The 21,316-nt window shown below is 41.2% G+C and overlaps 3 protein-coding genes across 4 annotated transcripts; 2 read left to right on the forward strand and 1 right to left on the reverse strand.

The window, feature by feature from the left end:
- Window positions 1-1,380: 1,380 nt before the first annotated feature.
- Window positions 1,381-5,366, reverse strand: LOC115729874 (R3H domain-containing protein 2-like). Its single transcript, XM_030660502.2, has 4 exons — window positions 5,046-5,366; window positions 2,724-3,348; window positions 2,080-2,365; window positions 1,381-1,654 (listed from the first exon to the last, which is right to left on the reverse strand). Exons 1-4 carry the CDS (start codon window positions 5,140-5,142, stop codon window positions 1,604-1,606), a joined length of 1,059 nt encoding a protein of 352 aa, XP_030516362.1. The 5' UTR covers window positions 5,143-5,366; the 3' UTR covers window positions 1,381-1,603.
- Window positions 5,367-12,594: 7,228 nt separating this feature from the next.
- LOC115732573 (bZIP transcription factor 17) lies at window positions 12,595-16,420 on the forward strand. The gene is made up of 2 exons (XM_030663244.2): window positions 12,595-14,513; window positions 15,595-16,420. The coding sequence occupies exons 1-2, from the start codon at window positions 12,692-12,694 to the stop codon at window positions 16,032-16,034; spliced, it is 2,262 nt and encodes a 753-aa protein (XP_030519104.1). The 5' UTR covers window positions 12,595-12,691; the 3' UTR covers window positions 16,035-16,420.
- A 577-nt stretch (window positions 16,421-16,997) lies between these two features.
- Window positions 16,998-20,789, forward strand: LOC115732557 (exocyst complex component SEC15A). 2 transcript variants are annotated; one of them, XM_030663229.2, is made up of 4 exons: window positions 16,998-17,245; window positions 17,619-17,796; window positions 17,956-18,019; window positions 18,131-20,789. In XM_030663229.2, the coding sequence occupies exon 4, from the start codon at window positions 18,157-18,159 to the stop codon at window positions 20,521-20,523; it is 2,367 nt and encodes a 788-aa protein (XP_030519089.1). In that variant the 5' UTR covers window positions 16,998-17,245; window positions 17,619-17,796; window positions 17,956-18,019; window positions 18,131-18,156; the 3' UTR covers window positions 20,524-20,789. The 2 variants fall into 2 exon arrangements, with proteins under 2 accessions (XP_030519089.1, XP_030519082.1); XM_030663222.2 differs by lacking the exon at window positions 17,619-17,796.
- Window positions 20,790-21,316: the final 527 nt, after the last annotated feature.

Below are 21,316 nucleotides of genomic sequence, written 5' to 3' on the forward strand. Positions count from 1 at the left end.
CAAGAGCATCTGAAGTTACATATCTCACTTCACTTTGAACATGTTTTACAGAGAGATGTTTTTAGCAGATTTATCATTACCAGGGGATGTGAATTTGTAGTTTTTTGTCCATATCAAATTGGTTTTCAAGCATCTTATTGATATTTTGTGTGGCTCCCCCGGGCCATCAATCATGGTTATGATTTCGACAGAATGCTTGTAAATTGACCATTAGCTATGTCTTCTTTGTCGATGACCATAACTCCGAACCCTTCGAGGAATGGTCACAAACATACTCGATGTCTAAAGGATGAAGATGTTCTGCTACAGGTGTCATTGAGCTGATCATTCGATCAATTCGTGCCATCCTTACTCAAAGCATGCAGCTAAAGCAACTTTGCTTCGCATTACATACTGTCTCGTAGCTTAGCTTAGCTTGGCATGCTCTTCCTTTTTTGTTCTCTCTCTCTCTTCGGTTTTTCCTTCGCTGGACGATTAGCTCTGCATGCCCCTTTTCCTTGATGCCGGCTCAGTTAGCTACTGAAATTGGCTAATTCGTTGAGAGCTTCTTTTGTTTGATTAAGTGCTGGAAGATAAGATTTGTAGATCGAATCTGAAAGGTTTTGAGGCGTCTTGTTACTTGCCCTTGTCAACTAGCCTTCTTATTGTACCAAAATACAGGAAAGATTGGTTACCAGACCCAGTGGGAAACCTCCCTTTCCCAAAGCCGTTAGTTTTTTTTTCCCCCAAAGCCGTCAGGTTAAAGACCTGTTTAGTGGAGGGGAGGATGCACATGGAGAGTGATCATTTCATTACCCAATCAGTTAACAAAAATGATTTGAGTCAGGGCACACTACTGCAACGTGAAACGTTTTCTCTGATAACGTCACCGGAAGATACTCTTATATCTAAGCAAGTACGAGAGCAGCTTCATTTTTTACTGTACTTCTTAGCACTCTGGAAGCTTCAAAACCCAGTTACCGAACCATATGGAGGGAACTTTCCCCGACCCCACCTACTTATTGCACTTGTAAAACATGAACGATTGCATAACTACCGTGAAACGTGGAATACGTGCCCGTGACAATTGAACTTTAGGCGCTTCAATTAAGCTTTTGAGTGTCCGAGTCGGAAATGGCAACAGGATCATATTGAGATGGTGGAATGACAATCACTGAATGTTAACAATCAAGATATGCAGTATGTGCTCTGCCTTGTGGGCCTTGGGGACCTTGTGTTTGCCATCCCAGGTGTAGGATTTGTGCATGTCAAAAATCTTATGAACTGCGACAGAGCAAAGCAGGCTTGTAACCCCAAAAATGCAAAGTGATAAGCAGGCACTTGGACCGACAGAACAGATCATTTATTAGATCGCAGCACAAAGAAAAGACGGTACTAGAATGACGAGCAACAGCAGATATATCCCATACAGCAACACCAGATAAGTCCCATATTATAATCAGTATTTAAAAGATGTAAAAAAAGGTCACAAAAGCTTGAAATCGAACGAAGGTCCTAGCCAAACATTGGATCTGAATACATGAAGTCTAACACAAGAAAACTCCTAACAGAACAAAAGTATTTGCATGTGAATGAGTCATACAACACCATAACCTACCACTACTTAATGGTTTTGCAAGTAATCAAAGCTCAGTGGCTGCTGACAGACAGGGGCCTGCAAAATAAGGGGAATAAGTCATAAACAATTGGGGGGAATACACGCCTTGGCAAAAAATGAATGGTTGGCCACAAAAGAAAAAAAGACAAGCAAGCTAAAGGCTAAGATCCCAACAGCAACATGAAAATCTCAAAAGACTCGCTTCAAAGGCAAATTCAGGCAAGAACAGGAGACATCTTGAAGATTGTCACAGACGGAAATTTTACAAGCCAAAGGCTAAGATCCCAACAGCAACATGAAAACCTCGAACTGAGCAGAGTGACAAGTATGACATTGAACAGCATCAATGCAGGAAATGAAAGAATTGAGAAGAGAACCCAAAGACTAAAGAAAAAGATCTGAAAAACAAACTCAATCCGATTATATTCTAAGCTTCCCTTCACGTAGCTACAAAAATAGATAGATTAATAGGATATTTTCACCTGGAAAACACCATGCCGAAGTTGCTCATATGAATGTGCATACATCATTGCAGCAGTAGGCCACTGCATGTACCCAGTATCACTTGTATTTTGATTTACTCCCGTCACTCCAAAAGAGTTCATAACAGCACCAGAAGGAGGCATATAGTTAAGTGAAGCTTGGGACCTCGGCATCGGACCAAGAGGAGTAAATCCAGCGTCAAAATGCCCAAAAGGATGTTGAATCTTTTGCATGTTGAAGGCCATCAAACCGAAACTTTGACTAGCAGGGACATTCCTAACATACCTGTAACAGTACAGAAGATGGTTCATCAAACAAAACACCAATATTGGAATGGCATTTAATCATGCCTTGTTGGAGTTACACAGGGAGAAAGCTAAGGAAAACAAGTGTTATGGTAACAGCTACACAGCAATCTGACAGCATATGCTTGTAAATAACTTTATCAACAGCTTTTCACAACAAAGTGATGAATACTAAAATATGTCACTACTTTTTCTGTGCTTCTGAAGATAGATTGTTTTGAATGGGTAGTAAAATAGCTAATCAAAGAATTCAATCAAGGATGCTAAAAAGATCAACTCCAGTCACATTGATCTCACGCTCAAAATGAAGAATGCCAATGGAACAGAAAAGACCCTACCTTTCATAACTCCGATCATAATCTGGGTCAGAACGATCTTTTTCCCTGTCTTTAAGAATGGCAACCCTAGATTGTGTGCTGCCATCTCTAATGCCTGTATTCTTATCAAGATCCACCACAGGAATCCTGAACACTTCATTATCATCTCTGTTCAAAGATATATTCCTCCGGTCAGTTGAGGTCTGAGAAAATGTATCATCTGAATCAGAACCACTTGGGCTACTGAAGATCCGAGCACGTGCTCTGTCATACTGCTCCTTCCTCTCTTCCACGCTTCGCACAGGGCTTCTTTTCGCCCCTGCATCATTGGCTCCATAAGCAGATGCTTTACTAGGTCGAGGCCTGATAACAATCTTAATCTGTTCAGTCTTATCATCTTCCAACTGTTTGGCAGGAATATCTGATAAGCGGACAGCAGAGAGTCTGCTTCCTGCTGTTTTGATCACCAGTATCCTGTTTCCACTGCCATCTAAACCACCGTCCTGAACCATAGTTTGCAAACCGTAGTGTTGAGCAACACGGTGTGCAGCTAGCCGAAGGTAAGAAGTTGGGAAGTGCTGAAATTCAAAGTGTTGCTGACCAGAGTTTTGCATGAATTTCCGAATATCGAGTTCCATCCTCAAAACTGACCCATAATATAGCAGAAAATGGTGGAAAACAAATTAGATTTCCTTGCAAATTGAGTGGTAAAAAAAAAAAACATATCTGGACAAACAAGAGGACAGCTAGAAGATGAAGACGACAATATTTAGTCCAGTAAAATCCAAAACATCATGAAGTAGTGACATCGTACATCCTTGTTAAAACAGACCATCTACTGCCAATTGTGAATATTCTGCTTGCTGCTTTAGGTATTCAAACCGTGGCATTCAACCAAAATAGTTACTTTCAACCAATGAACAAATAAAGTCAAGGTTACAAGTAAGCAGTACAGCTATAACTTGGGCATTGTCACTCAAAAGTTGCTATGAGCTGAGCAGATAGGAGAATCATATAAAGGTGTCAGACATTAGCCTCAAGTTACGGGATAGCAACCAAAAAAAAAAACACAATAAGTGATAAGTCAACTGAACCAATGTGCAGGATAAAACCTACGCTAGCTGAACCTTTTTCATGAGCTGAGAATTCAGCCTTCAAAGTTCAATCAGAGATCTATATGAAAGAAATTACTGAGTTGGAGTGAGCATTTTTTATAAAGCAATCAATAAATGCGGTCAAGTACAGAGAAGTAAAGAGGAATGTCCAACAAAGATTTTCTTTTCTCATACGGCTTCAAGGGTTTTAAATGTAGTGGCATGCTAGTTCATTTAACTTGACAACTAGTGCAAGTCAATCTATTATGTGAAAGTCCACTTATCTTGCTTTCTACATTGTAACTCTTCATCCACCCATGATATATGTGAATACCATCACTCGAGGTGTAGATAGTCACTTGACCGGCCCAAGAGCAATACATTATACGAATTGCCGGGATAGCCTATTGGCTACATTAATTACTATGATTTTTGGTCCGATACGATAGGATGAGACAATTTTTTTCTATCGGTCGAAGGAGAGACAATTGAAGACATGTGTAAGACATTCAATACCCGACAATCCTATCTTATTGGTGTTTGGCAGGCAACTATGGGATAAAATTGATTGACTAATTAAGAACGACATTCTAGTTGAAAGACACATGGATGCGGAGAAGCATAACGAGTTTCCACATTCCGAGGTAATTAATATTGTAGGGTTAAACTTATTCAGATGCACCCAACAATTTCCATGAGACCTTATTTCCACCAGGGCCTCAAGTAGTCAATAGCAATGCATCGCCCATGGAAAAAAGCCGCAAGGCAACACATACCAAGAAAAGTCCCCACAAGAATTGCCTTTTGAGGGGATGTATTTAATCTTATGCTCCTGAGAAGACAGACCCCCAATGCTAAAATCTCCAGAACTAAGCTAATAACCAGCTGTTTCGCTGTTTCAAGATTATGTCCACTCCCAACAAGAACCAGCATTAACGACAAGCCCCCCATAACCAGATAAAATTCGTTTCACTCGATATCCTCATCTCTCTCAGCTCCGACAGAGACAATTGCTCGGAGCAGCCTCAGATCTGAAAATCCACGAAAACCCTACGTCCGATCGAGCTTCCCAAAAACCTGAACCTGCACGAAATTCTCCACCCACCCGAAAGAAATCCAAACCTTCAATGTCAAAAGCGACGAAACCCAGGACCCACCCAGACCTCTAAAGGCAACACCAAACAACGAAATTCACAATCAACACGAAACCGCGCAAGAAAAATCGGAAGCTCGCAAGCAAGGAGCTTACTGGTGAGACGATGACGAGGGTTCTGGAGAGCCTCGACGAGGAAAGGATCCACCATCGACTCCTTGTCGTTCGGAGCTGCTGCCGCCCCTGGGTCCATGGCTCTTCAACTCTCCCTTCTCTCTCTCTCTCTCTCTCTCTTCTTCTTCTCTGTCACCAAATCTCCAATTCTCTCTCTCCTCTCACCTGGAGAGAAAGGGAAGGCGAGTGTCAGGAAGAAGAGGAGGCGTTGAATTCTCCGACCATCGTAGAGAGGGAAGGGCGGGGGAGGGGATAGAGAGAGAAACCTTGCGGGGGGCTTATCTCTCAAAGGAGAGGAAAAGGGAAGTTCAAGGAAAGGAAATATTGCAGATTTTATATTGGAAAAGCCAGGATGGTCAGACAATTGGCTGGAAAACTTTTCGGTGCTCTTCGATTCTGGTGCGATTTCGCTTGTCACCAATCCAGTCTTGCCACGTAGGGAAATTTGGGAGCGCGTCGGCCACGTGGGCGGCGGTCGGTTCGGGTCGGATTTCCCTTGTCCGGGGCTGACTGCTGACGGGTCGATTAGCCAAGTCGGCCTGATCGGAGCCGGATAATCCACGCGAGAGGAGCAAAGAGGGAGAAAATTTCGAAAATGAAGTGGATACAATTTAGGTCTCGTACGATTAATTGAAAATCATATCGTTGAAATTTTAAATTTGACAATATGGACCTCTGAAATAGAAAAAAAAAATTCATTTATTTAGCGAAAAACGAATAATTTAAAAAATAATTTTCTAAAAATTACCATTTGTATTACTTACAAGAATTATCGTTCACAAACTTGTTTAGATATAAATAGCCATCAATAATGAAAACACTTTTTATTGACTGGTTGTTTCAATTGTTATAAGCAATCATTTTTTTAAAAAATCACAAACAACCGGAGCTTATAAGAGCTTGTTTAATTACATTTAATAGAAGTTGTAGTGCTTCTTGTAGTTTCTCCTCTTATCTTGTCCTTTAAATGTGTAAACGATGGATAATGTTGTTAATTATCCGTCGAATGTCTTTTATATTTAAGAGTTTATATTAAAATGTCAAATTATATTATACTGGTAAATGAAAAATAAACATGTCCCATGTGCACCTAACTCGTTCTTTAGTCAACCGGTTGTGTAATTTTTTTCTTTTAACCAAATGGATTATGTAAATGAAACCGATAAGGGCAATTTTGACGAACAAATCATCCATCAGTAAGTGTCATTAGTATGCTGACGAGTAAACAAACAAGTAGAGTATTAGACGGGATCACTTACTTATCCGGTAATCTAATTTTGGCAAAACATCACTTTATTAGTATCTCGTCGGACACGCAATGGTGCTACCACTATCTAAAAGATCGAACATGCATTGGTACCTAAATCGGTACGAACGTCACTTGTCACATCCTTCTATCATCTCTCGTCCATAGACTGTCACTTGTCCAATGCAGCTCGCGGATCGATCATCAATAGTGACATACGAGTTATAATCGGAGACTCAAGTACGATATCTTCTTCCTTATATTTATCCAAATATACACCATTCTTGATTCTAGGTTCAAATTCCTTCTCCTTCAAATTCCAATCGTCTTCGGTGCTAACTTAAGCATCGGAGACCATCGGGGTGCAAAGAATGGATGCGTTAACTCAATTGTTATGAGGATGTTCACACAAAACGATTCAAACTTAGGACCAAAAGTTGTTAGACGAATATGTCAAATATTTAAATGGGAAGGCAATATGGCATAGCAAAATTCGAACTCAAAACCCTCCACTCTGATATAATGTGAGATTTTGTGGGACTATTATCGATTATCTTAAAAATTTAAGCTGTTAGACGAATGAGCAGTTCAATATTTAAATACTCTAATGGGCGGAGGTCAAATAGTGAGAGAGGTCCCATGATGGCGGCGAGGAGTGATCGTGCCTCGAGACCGTGGATTGTGCTATGCGAGTGAGAGGAGAAAGCAGAGTTAAGGAAGAAGTTTGGGGGTGGAGGAGGCGTGAGAGGATTAGAAAATAAGGGGAAAGGGTGTTTTTACGCCCTATGTGAATTTGATATTTTTAAGGACCGAGATTCAAAACCTCTATCATTTTCATGTTTAGAGAAAAATCAAAATGTAAAATTAAGTACTGCAAGAAACAAGATTTATGATTAGTGCAGAATTGAATTATCTAGCGATAGTTAGCATGAGATTCCACTTTCACATGCCTAACATTACATAACTATGAAAACCCAATTCAGTTACCGTCGTCGGTTGCCATCGTTGGTCGCCGCTTTCCATATCTGCGAAGGTCTCTATCGCCACCATTCGCTAGGCATCACTATAGTTGTCGCTATCGATTAAAAGTATCCCTTTATAGAAGGCTAAAACTTTTGCAATCTAAAAAAGGAATCTCGTTATGAAAAATTGAAAATCCATTTGCAAATTTCTTACCGCGAAACTAAACGAGACTTTAAATTCTTGTTTTCATATCGATACTCTTTTGCAAAAATACATAAACGGGGGAATCACGAGGCGAGGTGGGGCTAATAACCACAATCCCCATGAAACTATCCTCACTAAAAGAAAGACCATTTTCTCATAGTAAGGATGAAATTCTCAGGGAAATCATTTTGTACATCAATATTTTTCATTAGCAAAGCTGAACGTAGTTAACAGAAAGTCTCGATTGCATTAATTTAACAAGTTTTATAACTCAATTATACTTTTTATAAATTTTTTGACTCAATTGCATTTTCGTGATAAATTTTAAAACTTCTAATGAACATATCTTTATATTTTACTGCACCGTACACTTTGAAATATCCGAAAGAAAAAAAAAAAAAAAGCAGCCGAAAGATTCTTTTTAGGAACTCATGTCTTAACTCATAGTAAACTCTCAATTAAGCCCCATGATGTCAATTCTCGTTACACTTAAATAAATGGTCTAAAAACGGTGTATCTCCTTTTCCTTGAGGTCTTCTCTTGAAGCTTGGTTTATATAAGGAGTTTTATCAATGCATAATGTATATTTGACTTGATTCTAGTTTTACTCTAGGCTGAAGCCAACCGAAACATAGAACAAAGCAAGATCGAAGTCTACAGAGGTTCCGTAAAGTTGCGACACCCGTGATGCTCTCGAAGACCGTTAAACTCGATGGAAAACTTTTGGACGCTAGCTCGTAATTACTAAATTGGATAACTCTGATAAGGCGTCCGATGTGCAAGCTTCTTGTGCCATTTCCTAAATAATTCAAGGGCAATGTCGGATTCAATATACTTTTTCGGTGACGTTGGAAGAAGCTTAAGCCGCAACAGAAATTGAGCAAAATCAACTATTGGTGGAGCAAATTGCATTGAGCTGTTTTTTTTTTTCCCTTTCAGTCTTGCTATTGAGTGTTTTCGTGCACTTGATAATCCTATTTCATAGAGAAATGTTGTTATTCGCAAGGTACTGATTGCACACAACACGAGAAAGATAATCCAAATGACAAATTTCTTCATCGAGGTGAGTAAGATTTAGAATATGAGTGACGAAGGGTTGAGAGGACAATTAAAATGATGAAGAGTAGCGTAACGGAGACGAAGCTTGCGCGTGGAAGCAAACAGCCCCACTCCGAAGTTTCCAGAGACCGGCCGTCATCAGACATCGGCGTGTCCCTCGGATCTGCTGAGGTCTCCGGTCGCCTCCGTGTCCTTCGCCATTTCCCGATTTCCCCCACGCGCTGCTCCCTTCCACACGGAGAACGGGAGAACGATAATTTGATTCATCGTGTAATCTAGCAATTTTCGTGTTTGTGGAGAAATTCCTGTCGAAATTTTTTTCGCAATATAAAAAAGAAGGGCACGTGAAAAAGATGACAGGGTGATAAAAAAAAAAAAAAGAGTTGTTGTTTTCGTATTTATAGTTTAGTAATTTCGTGTTTGTCGAAAAGTTTCCTATCGAAAAATTATGCGGAATGAAAAACAAATGAGCCTCCGAGAAAGATATTAGGGTGATAAAAATAGTTACTGTTTTTCTTTTGTGTACCCTTTGAACTTTCGTATTTACGATCATTTTTGGTTGTTGGACTGACTTTCAAATTAATTGGCAAGACATGACCATTCTTCATATTAGGGGTGAACGTGGTCCGGATGGGCGGTTCTCACCATAGAATTGAGAATCGCCCACTAAGGACCGGTTCCGAAATCTTGAAACAGGAATCGCCCATTGATTCGATGGATCTACCCGAGAACCATATTGCTAGTCCAGTCGGTTTCCAAGTGGCTCCATGAAACCAATCCCACCAAGCTTCACTGACCATATGAGATTCAAAATTAAGGATTTTGTGAGTAGATTGAAGTTTAGGGATTCAAACTTATAGCAAATGAAGGCGATCGGGAGCGAGGGATGGAGGTGATGAACGGCTTGAGGCGTGGCCGTGAGTTGATGAGAGTCGAGGTCGTGAGTCGATGAGAGTCGAGGTCGTGAGTCGTTGGGAGTCGAGGGATGAAGATCGAGACGGAAACGAAGAAATCGAGGCGAGAGTGAAACACTCAGAGTCCGAGACAATAGAGTAGAGATCGAGAAGAAAGTGAGAGTTTGAGACAATATGAGTGTGTTTCGGATTAGGGATCTAGGATTTTTCATTTTTTAAGAAATCTAAAAATTATATGTATATTATCATATTACCGGTCCTGTCCAGTCCGGATGGATGGATGGGCGATTGCATACTTAGAACTAAGAACCTGATTAGTGCCCTTACGAACCACCTGTTCTACGGCCGATCTGGTCCATATCCATGCGGTTTCCTATTCTTTTGCACAACCCTACTTCGTATAACGAGTTATTGGGGAGTTTTGAACGATTGGTTTTGTCTTAATATGCTCTTTATCAGTTTTTATCTTCATTATCGCACACATGTTATGGATTTTTTCGTGTATGAATTGTAAGGCCATGAATGCAGCATGCCTAAGGATCACCTTAACCAGAATCATAAACACAATACATAATAGAGGAAAGGGAGTGGCGCGTACCCGGTTCAAATCCATCTTGGTGCGAAACGACCATGATTATCGGAACAAGTGCTTCTTATCGATTTCTCATGGTAACGCTGGCCGAATGAGGCAACCATTATTATAAAACGCAACTATACGTTTTGATTTCTGTATTAGAGGGCTAGATGGGGGACTTGACCCTATTTATAGAGTTTTTGACCGCGGACCCTCTTATCACGGGCCTAGCCTAACTTGGCCTACACTAACCAGCCCATATTAAAACTAATTAATAATATGTATACCATATTTTAATAGACCAACCCAAATATTAATTTCAATTAATGAAGACCACATTGGGAAAAATTCTTACATGAATGCCATACGCGAATAAAAAAGATTAAGTCTTGAAAGAAAAGAGAATAACGAGAAAGTGAGCATGTGTACGGCATATGAGCAAATATTTATTGTTGTTTTGTCGGAATTGAATTGACAATGAAATACCTTTTCACTTCTTCAATTTTATTATGAGGAGACAGGTTCTGTGATGCTTCTGGATTGAAATTTTATCAATGGGGCACAAGGAAACTGGTAGATAAATTTTGACAATTTAATCAATGTCAAGATGCACAAAACATTGCCGGAATTTAATCAACGACAAAATCCAATGAAGATATAACGCGAGAATTTAATCGACGGCGAATGCGTGAAAGCTTCGAATGAAGTACGTGTTGGAATCTAATTGATGACGATATATCCGAAAACTACAACTAGAATACATGAATTGAAAGACAATAGGTTTTGTTTGTTTTTTGTGCGATGGCTTACAAACGATGTGATATGGCTATTTATAACCCACAATCGACGGTGGCACTAGCTACTATTTGATAGTTACTTAGGATGCATTTAGTGTAGCATTTGGAAGGTGCTTCAACCTTCAAAGCCCCTTTGGGGGAAATTCCGAGTGTTTGGCAAAATTTTTTTGGGACCTCCTTGGCCAAATGATGGCCCGGCATTTTCGAAAGGCTAAAACATCAATTAATGAAATTTTCCTAATTGCCTTTTTGCCCTCAAAGTTTTATTAAAAGTCTACATTTACCCCTCTTAAAAAGTGACCCTAAACTTCTTGACTGAAGCCTTCCGCCTTGCTCGATCGCTATCGCTTCAGGTCGATTGCTCGCTCTTGCTTTGCTCTCCCTCGCTCGATTGCTCGTTGGCTTCGCTCGGCTTTGCATCGGTCACTCGCTCTCGCTCACCTTCAGTCTTCGTATCTCTATGCATGTTCCTCCCTCTCTCTCCCTCTCTCTCTCTCTCAAATCTATTTCCACTTTGATGTGATTTTTTTAAAATAATTTGTTGGGTCAACTTTTTATAAATTTGTTAATATGTCTTTTTTACATCTCTCAACTCGAAAATATAAAAGTTACTGTTATTGTTCTTTTTCAACTGTAAACAAATTAAAATAAGATAAAAAAACTTAGTTTGGTCACACCAAAGAATTTTCCCAATATATGTTTATCAAACAATCCTGCATTTCCCCAAAGCACTAGTCAATTGCGATTTGCCAAACATTTTTGCATTCCCGCTTTTAAGCTAAAAGCCTTTGCATTTGGCCAAAGGCTTTCCCAAAACGCCTCATTCAGCGCATCCTAAGACTCCACTACTCTACAGTTACATCGACTCCATTACTATACGGTTATGGTGACTACTACCTTGACGATCATTTTATTTTGATATGTTGAGCATTACTTCCTTAACAGTCGCATATGATATTGTTGAGTCCATCTTTTATTGATTTTTTCAAGTTATTAACCGTTTCGACCAAATAATCTTTGTCGATTGATTTTGTCACTTGTCAATAATAATCAAGGAAAATATTAAATAAGGGCTCAAAGTACCTTCATTTCCTCAAATAAGGCATCGAGTGGAGTTTGTTTCAAATAAGAGCATGAAGTGCTATCATTATTTTAAGGAAATGTTTGACCAAAAGCATTTTCGTCATTTACCTTTCATTTTCTTTATTTTTTCTTTCTTTTTACTCTTTTTCCGTTCCTTCTCGCCGGCGACCGGTCTTAGGCGATGGTTGGCCACCGTTGAGTCTCGGCCTCGCCCGGGTAGGATGAGGGTCGCCTCGCCGATCGTGGGCAAGGGTGGCCCTCGGCTTGCCCGGCTCTCGCCAGTGGCAGCGAGAAGGACTGGTAAAAAATAGAAAAAAAAAAAAAAAAATTAAAAAGTAAAAAAAATTAAAAATGATAAATGATGAAAATGCCATTGGTCATGCTATTATTTTGAAAAGGGCATTTCTGCTCTTATTTAAAATAAGATTCACTTCTAGTTCTTTTTTGAAAAAATAAGAATACTTCTAGATTTTATTTAAAATTTTTCCTAATAATCAGGAGTTGGTCAAAATAATTTGGTGCAAACAATTGTAAACGAAAATTAGATACTATTTACCCAAAGAGAATAGTAGTATTGCCTGTTGCGTCTGAGAGGGGAAACGGATGTGGACGCACGCGCTGAGAGTGAACGTGGGCGAAGAGATGTACGCCTCTGGGACGAAAAATGGTTTTCGCGGAGCGAGTCTTCGTCTTCATTCTTCAATACGAGTCCACAAAACCCCGAAAGACTTCCGATCCTCCCATCTTTCTCTCTCGCTCTATCCTTCGTCCTCGCACAAACCCTAGCGATGGCCGATTCGGCTGTTGCCGATCCTCCACCGTCCGCTTCGCGCCCTGACCCCTTCACGTCGGCTGACTTCGATTGCCTCCCAATTCCGCCTCTCGATCCGCTGTTCTTCTCCGCAGACGCTGACCCCAACTCCAACTCGATCGCCGTGCCTCAACCCTTCGATTCCGATCTCGCCTTCGACTTTGGTTTCGAAGGAAATGGGGACTTCGAGTTCACCTTCGATGGCCTCGACGATCTCTACCTCCCCGACGAGAACGAGTCCTTCCTTATCCCCTCCCCCGCCGAAAACATCGAGAAGATCAATTGCGAGTCCGGTTCTTCTGGAATTTCCGGCGATCGGGCGTCCGATCTCGCCGGGTATTTGAATTACCCGCCGTCGGAGTTTGGTAGCTACCGATCGGGGGATCAGAGGGTGGGTGCTGAGAATGTGTCGAACGTTCCATCGCCGGACTGCGATACCTCCGGCGATCGGGAGTTTTCGGGTGGTCCAGCCTCGTCACATGGTTCGGGGAATGGTGGAGGCTCTGGCTTGTCGGAAGATACCAATCCTCCTTCGCCATGTTCCGGAAGCTTCGAACGCGATGTTTCTTCCAAATTGGCCGTTGATCAAGAGGTGAAAGCTGAGGAGGACATGTGTAATGCTTCTGTGGCGAAAAGGAAGAAGGAGCAGGATGACACAGTCTCTGAAACTCGAAGTATCAAGTACAGGCGATCATCAGTAGCCGCGGTCAACGTGAATAATTCACAATGCAGTGACGAGGACGAAGAGAAAAGGAAAGCCAGGTTGATGAGGAACCGTGAGAGTGCGCAGCTCTCGAGACAGAGGAAGAAGTATTACCAGGAAGAGCTTGAGGAGAAGGTGAGGTCCTTGCACTCGACTATTGCGGAATTGAATGGCAAATTATCATTCTTCATGGCTGAAAATGTCAGCTTGAGACAGCAATTGGGTGGTGGCGGAATGTGTCCGCCTCCGCCACCAGGTATGTACCCTCCGCATCCGATGGCACATATGGGTTATCCATGGGTTCCTTGTGCGCCTTATGTCATGAAACCGCAAGGGTCGCAGGTGCCCTTGGTCCCAATCCCTAGATTGAAACCTCAAAAGTCAGTGTCGGCTCCCAAAGCAAAGAAAGTGGAGACTAAAAAGACTGAGGGTAAAACTAAGAAGGTTGCCAGTGTTAGTTTTCTTGGTCTGCTGTTTTTTGTTCTGCTTTTTGGAGGTTTGGTTCCAATGGTGAATGTCAGGTTCGGTGGAGGCGGGGATACAGGTGCTGGCAGGTTTAGCTACTTGAATGATAGGTCTTACGATCATCACAAAGGTAGGGTTCTGGCTGTTAGTGGACATATGAATGGTACTTATTATGCCACTGGTAGAGGGTCTTCCGGTGGAACATACAGTACCGTTGGTAGTGGAGGCTGTGGCGTTGGGTCGGACTATAAGATCATGAGAAAAGATAGAGAATCTATGCCCAACACGAGCGAGCCACTTGTTGCTTCTTTGTATGTTCCTAGGAATGATAAGCTCGTGAAAATTGATGGCAACTTGATAATTCATTCTATAATGGCGAGTGAGAAGGCTATGGCATCCCATGCATCTGGTGAAACAAAGAATGATGGGATTACTGATCCAACAACAAGGCAAAATCTGGCCTCAGCATTGGCTCTTCCTGAAGTTGCAAGGGCGAACTCCCATGTGTATGGAAAACCAACTGAAAGGCAGAGGGCCCTTGCTTCTGGGAATGGCAATCCATTGAAGGAGCACATGAAGTCAACCACAGCAGATGGTAAGCTGCAACAGTGGTTCCGTGAAGGCCTTGCAGGTAATGATGGTACTTTGCTTTCAGCACCTGTGTTTCATTGTACCCATGTTAGAGTCATTTGTATTTTGATGTAAATATACGAACAGATATTTTTTTCACTGAGTAACCTTCTTTACCTGAAACCCTGTTATTATCTGAGTTGAAATGGTCAGTTTATTTTATTTGGTGCTTAATGCAGCAGAGAACAGATTCACTTTAATGGAGTAAGCTGGATCTACTGTTCGCTAGTGTGAAATGTTAAATTGCTGATGTTTTGGCAGCTTGAAATTGCTAAACTATCTTTGTTTTTATCTATTGAAATTGATTATTTATTGCTTCTAGTGAGGATTTATGCACTGATGCATTGTTTGATTGAATTCCACTGTTATCAGCTGCATAACCTGTACGGTCTTCTTCATATATGGGTTGTCTCGCTAATGTTTCCTAGATCTTATTTAGGCTCATCCGTGGATTGCCGTCCATGAAGCTATCATGTTTCGGTAGCACTTTTATTTCTATTTCACATTGCTTTATCAATTATTAATAGGTGGGTGTTTGATCCTTAATCTCTTTATTCCCTGTGTTCTCTCCTTTACAAATATGGGTTGCCAAGCTGATACTGGATCTCCTAGGTATAGATAAGATTTATCTGCAGATTGCCATTTATGCAGCTATGTTATAATAACTGAAAAAGCACTTCTGAATTGATCTCATCCTTTAATAATTTAAATTTTTCTTTGTTTTTGGTTGAAGTTTTACTTTTTTTCACACCCCTTTTTGTTAATAAATGGCGAGATCTGATCGCTAATATTTTCATTCTTTTCATGTTGTTCGATTTTTTCCAAGTCATCATTCTTTCTATAAGGGAGATCTCTTTAAAGCTGAGGGTCTATGTTCGACTGTACTTATTTTGCATCGTGGCTAGTAATTATGTTGTTGCATTGTCATTCAATCTGCCGCTTCAAGCAATTTTTGCCTTCATTATCTTTTATGTGGGTGGTTGAAATTAGGTTGTAGATTACTTGTTTTGCCTGCAGTGTTATTCTGAAGATGCACGTCATGTATTCCTCTGAATGAGTGCGGCAATTTTTTCTTGTTGCAGGGCCTATGCTGAGTTCTGGCCTGTGCACTGAAGTATTTCACTTTGATGTCTCTTCGGCTAAAGGAGCCATAATACCTGCTTCTCCAGTTGGTAATGTGACTAATGAAAATCATCGGAACGCCACTCACGCGGGAAAGGGGAGAAACAGGAGATTCCTTCACAATTTGCCCAATCGCCTTGCTGGGTCCAATTTCAATGTGTCTGAGGAGCAAGCGAGGAGAAACACGAAGACTCGGGACCTTCCAACTAACAAGTCTCTTTCGTCGATGGTGGTGTCTGTACTTGTGGATCCCAGAGAAGTTGGAGACGGGGACGTTGATGGCATGGTCCCTCCGAAGTCCATGTCTCGCATTTTCGTGGTGGTGCTAATGGATAGTATCAAGTATGTGACGTATTCCTGTGTACTTCCGCGCGCTGGTCCTCATCTGGTGACTACTTGAGGTGGAGAGAAGTTCGAGAGCGGTGTGGCGACAACATTCTGCTCCAACTCACAATTTTGTATATATGTCAGAGAGACGAGCTAATATGACGGTACTATAACCTTGTGCGGGGTTTCCTGGGGGCTATCGAACTATCTAACTCTTGCTTATCTTGTCGCTCCTCCGATCTCGAGTCCTATGTTTAGGGTGATGGGAACTTGAGTTCTTTGGATGGTGTGGTGGGATGCTTTGCTAATCATAGAATAAGGCAATTATGGTTCAACGTACTCTTGTGTCTTCATCAGCAACTGGAAGCTATCAGCTGAACGTAGTTTGGTATTGCTTGGATTGCCAGTGACTTTATGTTGAAGCATCTAGTTAAGTAATCTGTACTGCTATCTGCTTTTGGCATATTGATCGGCTGCCGATCGTCACTGTACCTTGTGCTTTCCATCGAGGGTTCAACAATTCGAAAATGTTCTCGAGTTACATTCTCAATGCGAGTTTCTCTAGACATTTCATTCGTTGCGATTCAATATGTGCGCTATTATTGAACCATCCATTATACATTCGGTGTTGATTTTAACAAACTTTAACAATCCTGTGTTCGAAACTCTATCCGAGAAGCTACAAGATAATATAAAGAATAATTAAAAATAAGTGACTTTATAAAATAGAAATGTGAAAATTATTTGGGATGTATTGTCCCGCGAGTAATAAAATACAATTGTCGATCGATCGGTTGCATCGTCCTAATTGTGTGGCTAATACAAAATGCCTTTTGTCTCGCTTTACAATGTGGAGCTCGCTTTGCTTAAGGAACATCGATGGCACCAAATCTGCTCGCATTGTTGAAAGTGTTGGGAGAGGCCTCCAAATTTGATCTCGGCCCTCCATCTGCTCCACGTGGACCGTGTGGGTAAATAATTTTACCGAATATTTGTCGTCCTTCATAAAAAATTTCAATTGAAAAAAAAAAGGGGAAAATCTCTCCTCCCCGGAGTTTTTCCCGAGAAAACGAAAGAAAGTCACTCTCTCCTCTCCCCGGCAAATTTCCTTTTTTTTTCCCAGATCAATTCGCGTCGCCTGCGTCTTCCCCCTCTCTCCCCGATTCAGCTGCTGGCATTTCAGGAAACGGACGAGGGAGAAAAAAAAAAGCGAAGTCGCAGCTCCATCGCCAAGCTCCAGTTCCTCTTCCGATCGGCTCGCGTGCTCACGCCCCGGCCATGGAGGTACGAACTAATTTTCTCGAGGATAGGTTTCACGTACACAAAGCTGATGAGAAATTCGTGTCTGCTGACCATTCGCGCCGCTCCTGGTGTTGTGGTCGTTGGTCAATGTCGAGTGGCGGCCGCCATTACCGGTATCCCTGCCTTGAGAGACCGAGATACGTCCGATTGCGGCATTTTTTTTATTTTTTTTTCATTTACAGACACGTTTACCGCGTCCGATGCTATCAGGATTAATGGTTGTATAGGTGCATGGGTGATTTCATTTCACTTCGTTGTGCTATTTTTGATTATTGAACTGCGTCTTGTGGTGGATTGGTGGAGAGGTCTCTCTCATATGCCTCGTGGCTATCGAGATTTTCGTTGTGCTTCGTAGTGTGGATCGATCGGTGGCAACCTGAGCTCAGTGCAGTTACTGATTGCGATTTGGCGTGGTTGTTTAGTGATGTCAATCTTCTGATATGAGCGTTTTTCAAGCAGCAGCTTCCATCATCTATCTGTTTCGGTTTTTTTTTTTAACCATTGTCAACTAGGACAGTGTTTGTCCAGGAGAAGTAAGTAGCTTTATGTAGCTCAAGGCAGATTGGATTTGTTTTGCCTTCCTTCTCTGTGCCATGGCCGTAGTCTTACATTTGTTGATTAGTAGTCTTCTATATTTTTGCACTGGAAATTCTGCATGCTAATCATCTGGAGTGGTCTGCCATGTTAAACAGGAGTCGCCAGACATAAGGAAATGATTGCCACCTGCAAATAGTGTGGTTTTACTCATTTGTCGAGGTATTTAAGTTGGAAATGAGCTTTCTCTTTTGTCTCTGTATTTGTAAGTGTGGTGCTATCGCGTGATTGGATTTATTGGTCTAACACTTGACTGTTATTGAGTTTTTGCAGTGTCTTTTTATGATTGGACTTGAAAAATGAATGCAAAACCTAAGAGGAGGATTGCTGCAGAGAATGGGGATGCGGGGGAGGACCTGGTCCTCGTAACTTTGATTGGTAATGGTGAGGATTTGGGACCCCTTGTGCGACATGCCTTTGAAATGGGGCGCCCCGAATCACTACTGCAGCAGCTCAAGCATGTTATGAAGAAGAAAGAAGTGGAGATCGAGGATCTTTGTAAGACGCATTACGAGGAATTTATTCAAGCTGTTGATGAGCTCCGTGGCGTGCTTGTTGATGCTGAAGAACTCAAAAGCGAGCTCTCCAGTGACAATTTTAAGCTGCAAGAGGTTGGCAGTGCTCTTTTGATCAAAGTTGAAGAACTTCTTGAGTCTTATTCAATAAAAAAGAATGTTGCGGAAGCTATAAAGATGTGTAAGAACTGTGTGCAAGTCTTGGATCTTTGTTCAAAGTTCAATGGTCACTTTTCCCAGGGGCAGTTTTATCCTGCGTTAAAAACCATCGATATTATTGAGAGGAATTACTTGCAAAATATCCCTGTCAAAGCTCTTAAAATGGTTGTCGAGAAGAGAATACCGCTTATCAAATTGCATATCGAGAAGAGACTAAGCAGCCAGTTCAACGAATGGCTTGTACAGATAAGAAGCTCTGCCAAAACTATTGGGCAAACGGCGATAGGACATACTGCATCAGCCCGCCAACGGGATGAGGAAATGCTGGAACGTCAAAGAAAGGCTGAAGAACAGAGTGTTTCCGGGATAGGAGATTTTGCTTATTCCCTTGATGTTGAAGAACTAGACGAGGAATTTGTGTTGAAGTTTGATCTTACCCCTCTTTATCGAGCATATCACATCCATACTTGTCTGGGAACCCAGGAGCAGTTTCGGGAATATTACTATAATAATCGACTGTTGCAGCTTAATTCAGACTTGCAGGTATCATCTGCACAGCCATTTGTCGAATCTTATCAATCATTTTTTGCTCAAATTGCGGGTCATTTTATTGTAGAGGACCGTGTCCTGAGAACTAGTGGTGGGCTCTTAAGTGCTGATCAGATCGAGACAATGTGGGAGACTGCTGTTGCCAAAATGACCTCAGTACTGGATGACCAATCACATATGGATTCTGCCACCCATCTCCTACTCGTGAAAGATTATGTTACTCTGTTTGGGGCAACTCTTACACAGTATGGTTATGAAGTCGGGTCTCTTTTTGAGGCTCTGGACAATAGCCGAGACAAGTACCATGCGCTTCTTTTGGAAGAGTGCAGACAACAGATTATAGGTGTTCTTGGCAATGACACTTATGAGCAGATGGTGATAAAAAAGGATGCCGATTATGAAAATAATGTCCTCTCTTTTCATCTTCAAACCTCTGATAGCATGCCGGCATTCCCATATATTGCACCATTTTCGGCAATGGTACCTGATGCTTGCCGCATTGTCAGATCGTTCATCAAGGGTTCTGTTGATTATTTGTCCAATGGAGTGCATATAAACTCTTATGACCTTGTGAAGAAGTCCTTGGACAAATTCTTGATTGATGTGTTGAACGAAGCTTTACTTGATACAATTCAGAGCAGCAGTATAGGAGGATCTCAAGCCATGCAAATTGCCGCAAACATTTCTTTTCTTGAGAGAGCCACTGATTTTTTTGTTCGACATGCTGCCCAACTTTGTGGCATCCCAATCCGATCGGTTGAGAGGCCTCAAGCTAGTTTGACAGCTAAGGTGGTTCTGAAAACCTCAAGAGATGCAGCTTATATCGCATTGCTGAATTTGGTTAACTCCAAATTGGATGAGTTTATGGCACTTACAGAACATATCAATTGGACAACAGAGGAGATAGCCCAAAATGGCAATGAATACATAAGTGAGGTGCTTATATACCTCGAAACACTCTTGTCCACAGCACAGCAGATTTTGCCCCCGGATGCTTTGTGCAAAGTGGGAAACGGGGCTCTTGAGCACATCTCTAACTCTATAGTGTCAGCTTTTCTTAGAGATAGTGTGAAGAGATTCAATGCAAATGCTGTCATGGGGATCAACAATGACCTGAAGATGTTGGAGTCATTTGCAGATGAGAAATTTCACAGCACAGGCTTGAGTGAAATATACAAGGATGGTAGCTTTAGAGCATGCTTGTTGGAAGCGAGGCAATTGATAAATCTTCTACTGAGCAGTCAACCAGAGAATTTCATGAATCCAGTGATCCGAGAAAAGAATTACAGCGCACTGGATTATAAAAAGGTCGCTACTATCTGTGAGAAATTCAAGGATTCCCCAGATAGCATCTTTGGGAGCCTCTCAAACAGAAGTGCAAAACAAACTTCGCGAAAGAAATCTATGGATGTGCTGAAGAAGAGACTGAAGGACTTCAACTGAGATTGCCTGAAACTTTCTTCGTTAGATTTAGAAATTTTAAAGCTTTTAATTTTTCTAAATTTCTTCCTCTAAAATGTTTAGGGTGGTATGGGTTTTTTTAATTTCCATTAATCTCTAATCTTGCACTTTTACGTACTATGCGGCTTTCTCCATGTTTCTGTTTTCTGATCTTGACCAACGTACAGCGTATTGAGGATTATGGCTGCAGTCATCATATTTATTGCGCAAACTACATTTCTTTATACTTGATGTTGAATTTCAAGGAAGTACTCTGTTCTATTCCTTCTTGACTTTGTAACCCATGACATCAACATCGACATCAACATCGCCTTTATCCCAAACTAGTTGGGGTTGGCACTTTGTAACCCATGAAATAGATGGAAAAGTTCATTATCCAAAGTTAATGTTGAATTTCAGCATCCGGTGCTTTGGTGTTCTAAAACTTTAGATTGTTTGATTTCAAAAATTGAGGGAGCTCTTTGACCTAGCCAAGCGGCATGGAGTTGCTAATGGATAGCAGTATGGGGAAGACAAGAAATACTGTCTTATGGGAGGGGTTGTGGAAATTATGTCCTTTTCACGTCCCATTCACTTGCTAAAAAAGTATTGTGACTGTTGAGGGTTCATCGAGATATCTCCGGGTAGTAATTTAGCAGAATTTTAAGTCTTTCAATGACTGGTCTGAAGTTTCTTTTTTCTGCAGATAGCTAAGTGGCCTTAACAGGTGGAGAGTTTGTTACAGTAATTTAGCTTGAAAGGTATACTTGTGTTTCAATCCAAAAATCTGACTTAC

The sequence above is a fragment of the Rhodamnia argentea genome, chromosome 10 (genome assembly GCF_020921035.1).
Source record: "Rhodamnia argentea isolate NSW1041297 chromosome 10, ASM2092103v1, whole genome shotgun sequence".
Classification (NCBI taxonomy): domain Eukaryota; kingdom Viridiplantae; phylum Streptophyta; class Magnoliopsida; order Myrtales; family Myrtaceae; genus Rhodamnia; species Rhodamnia argentea.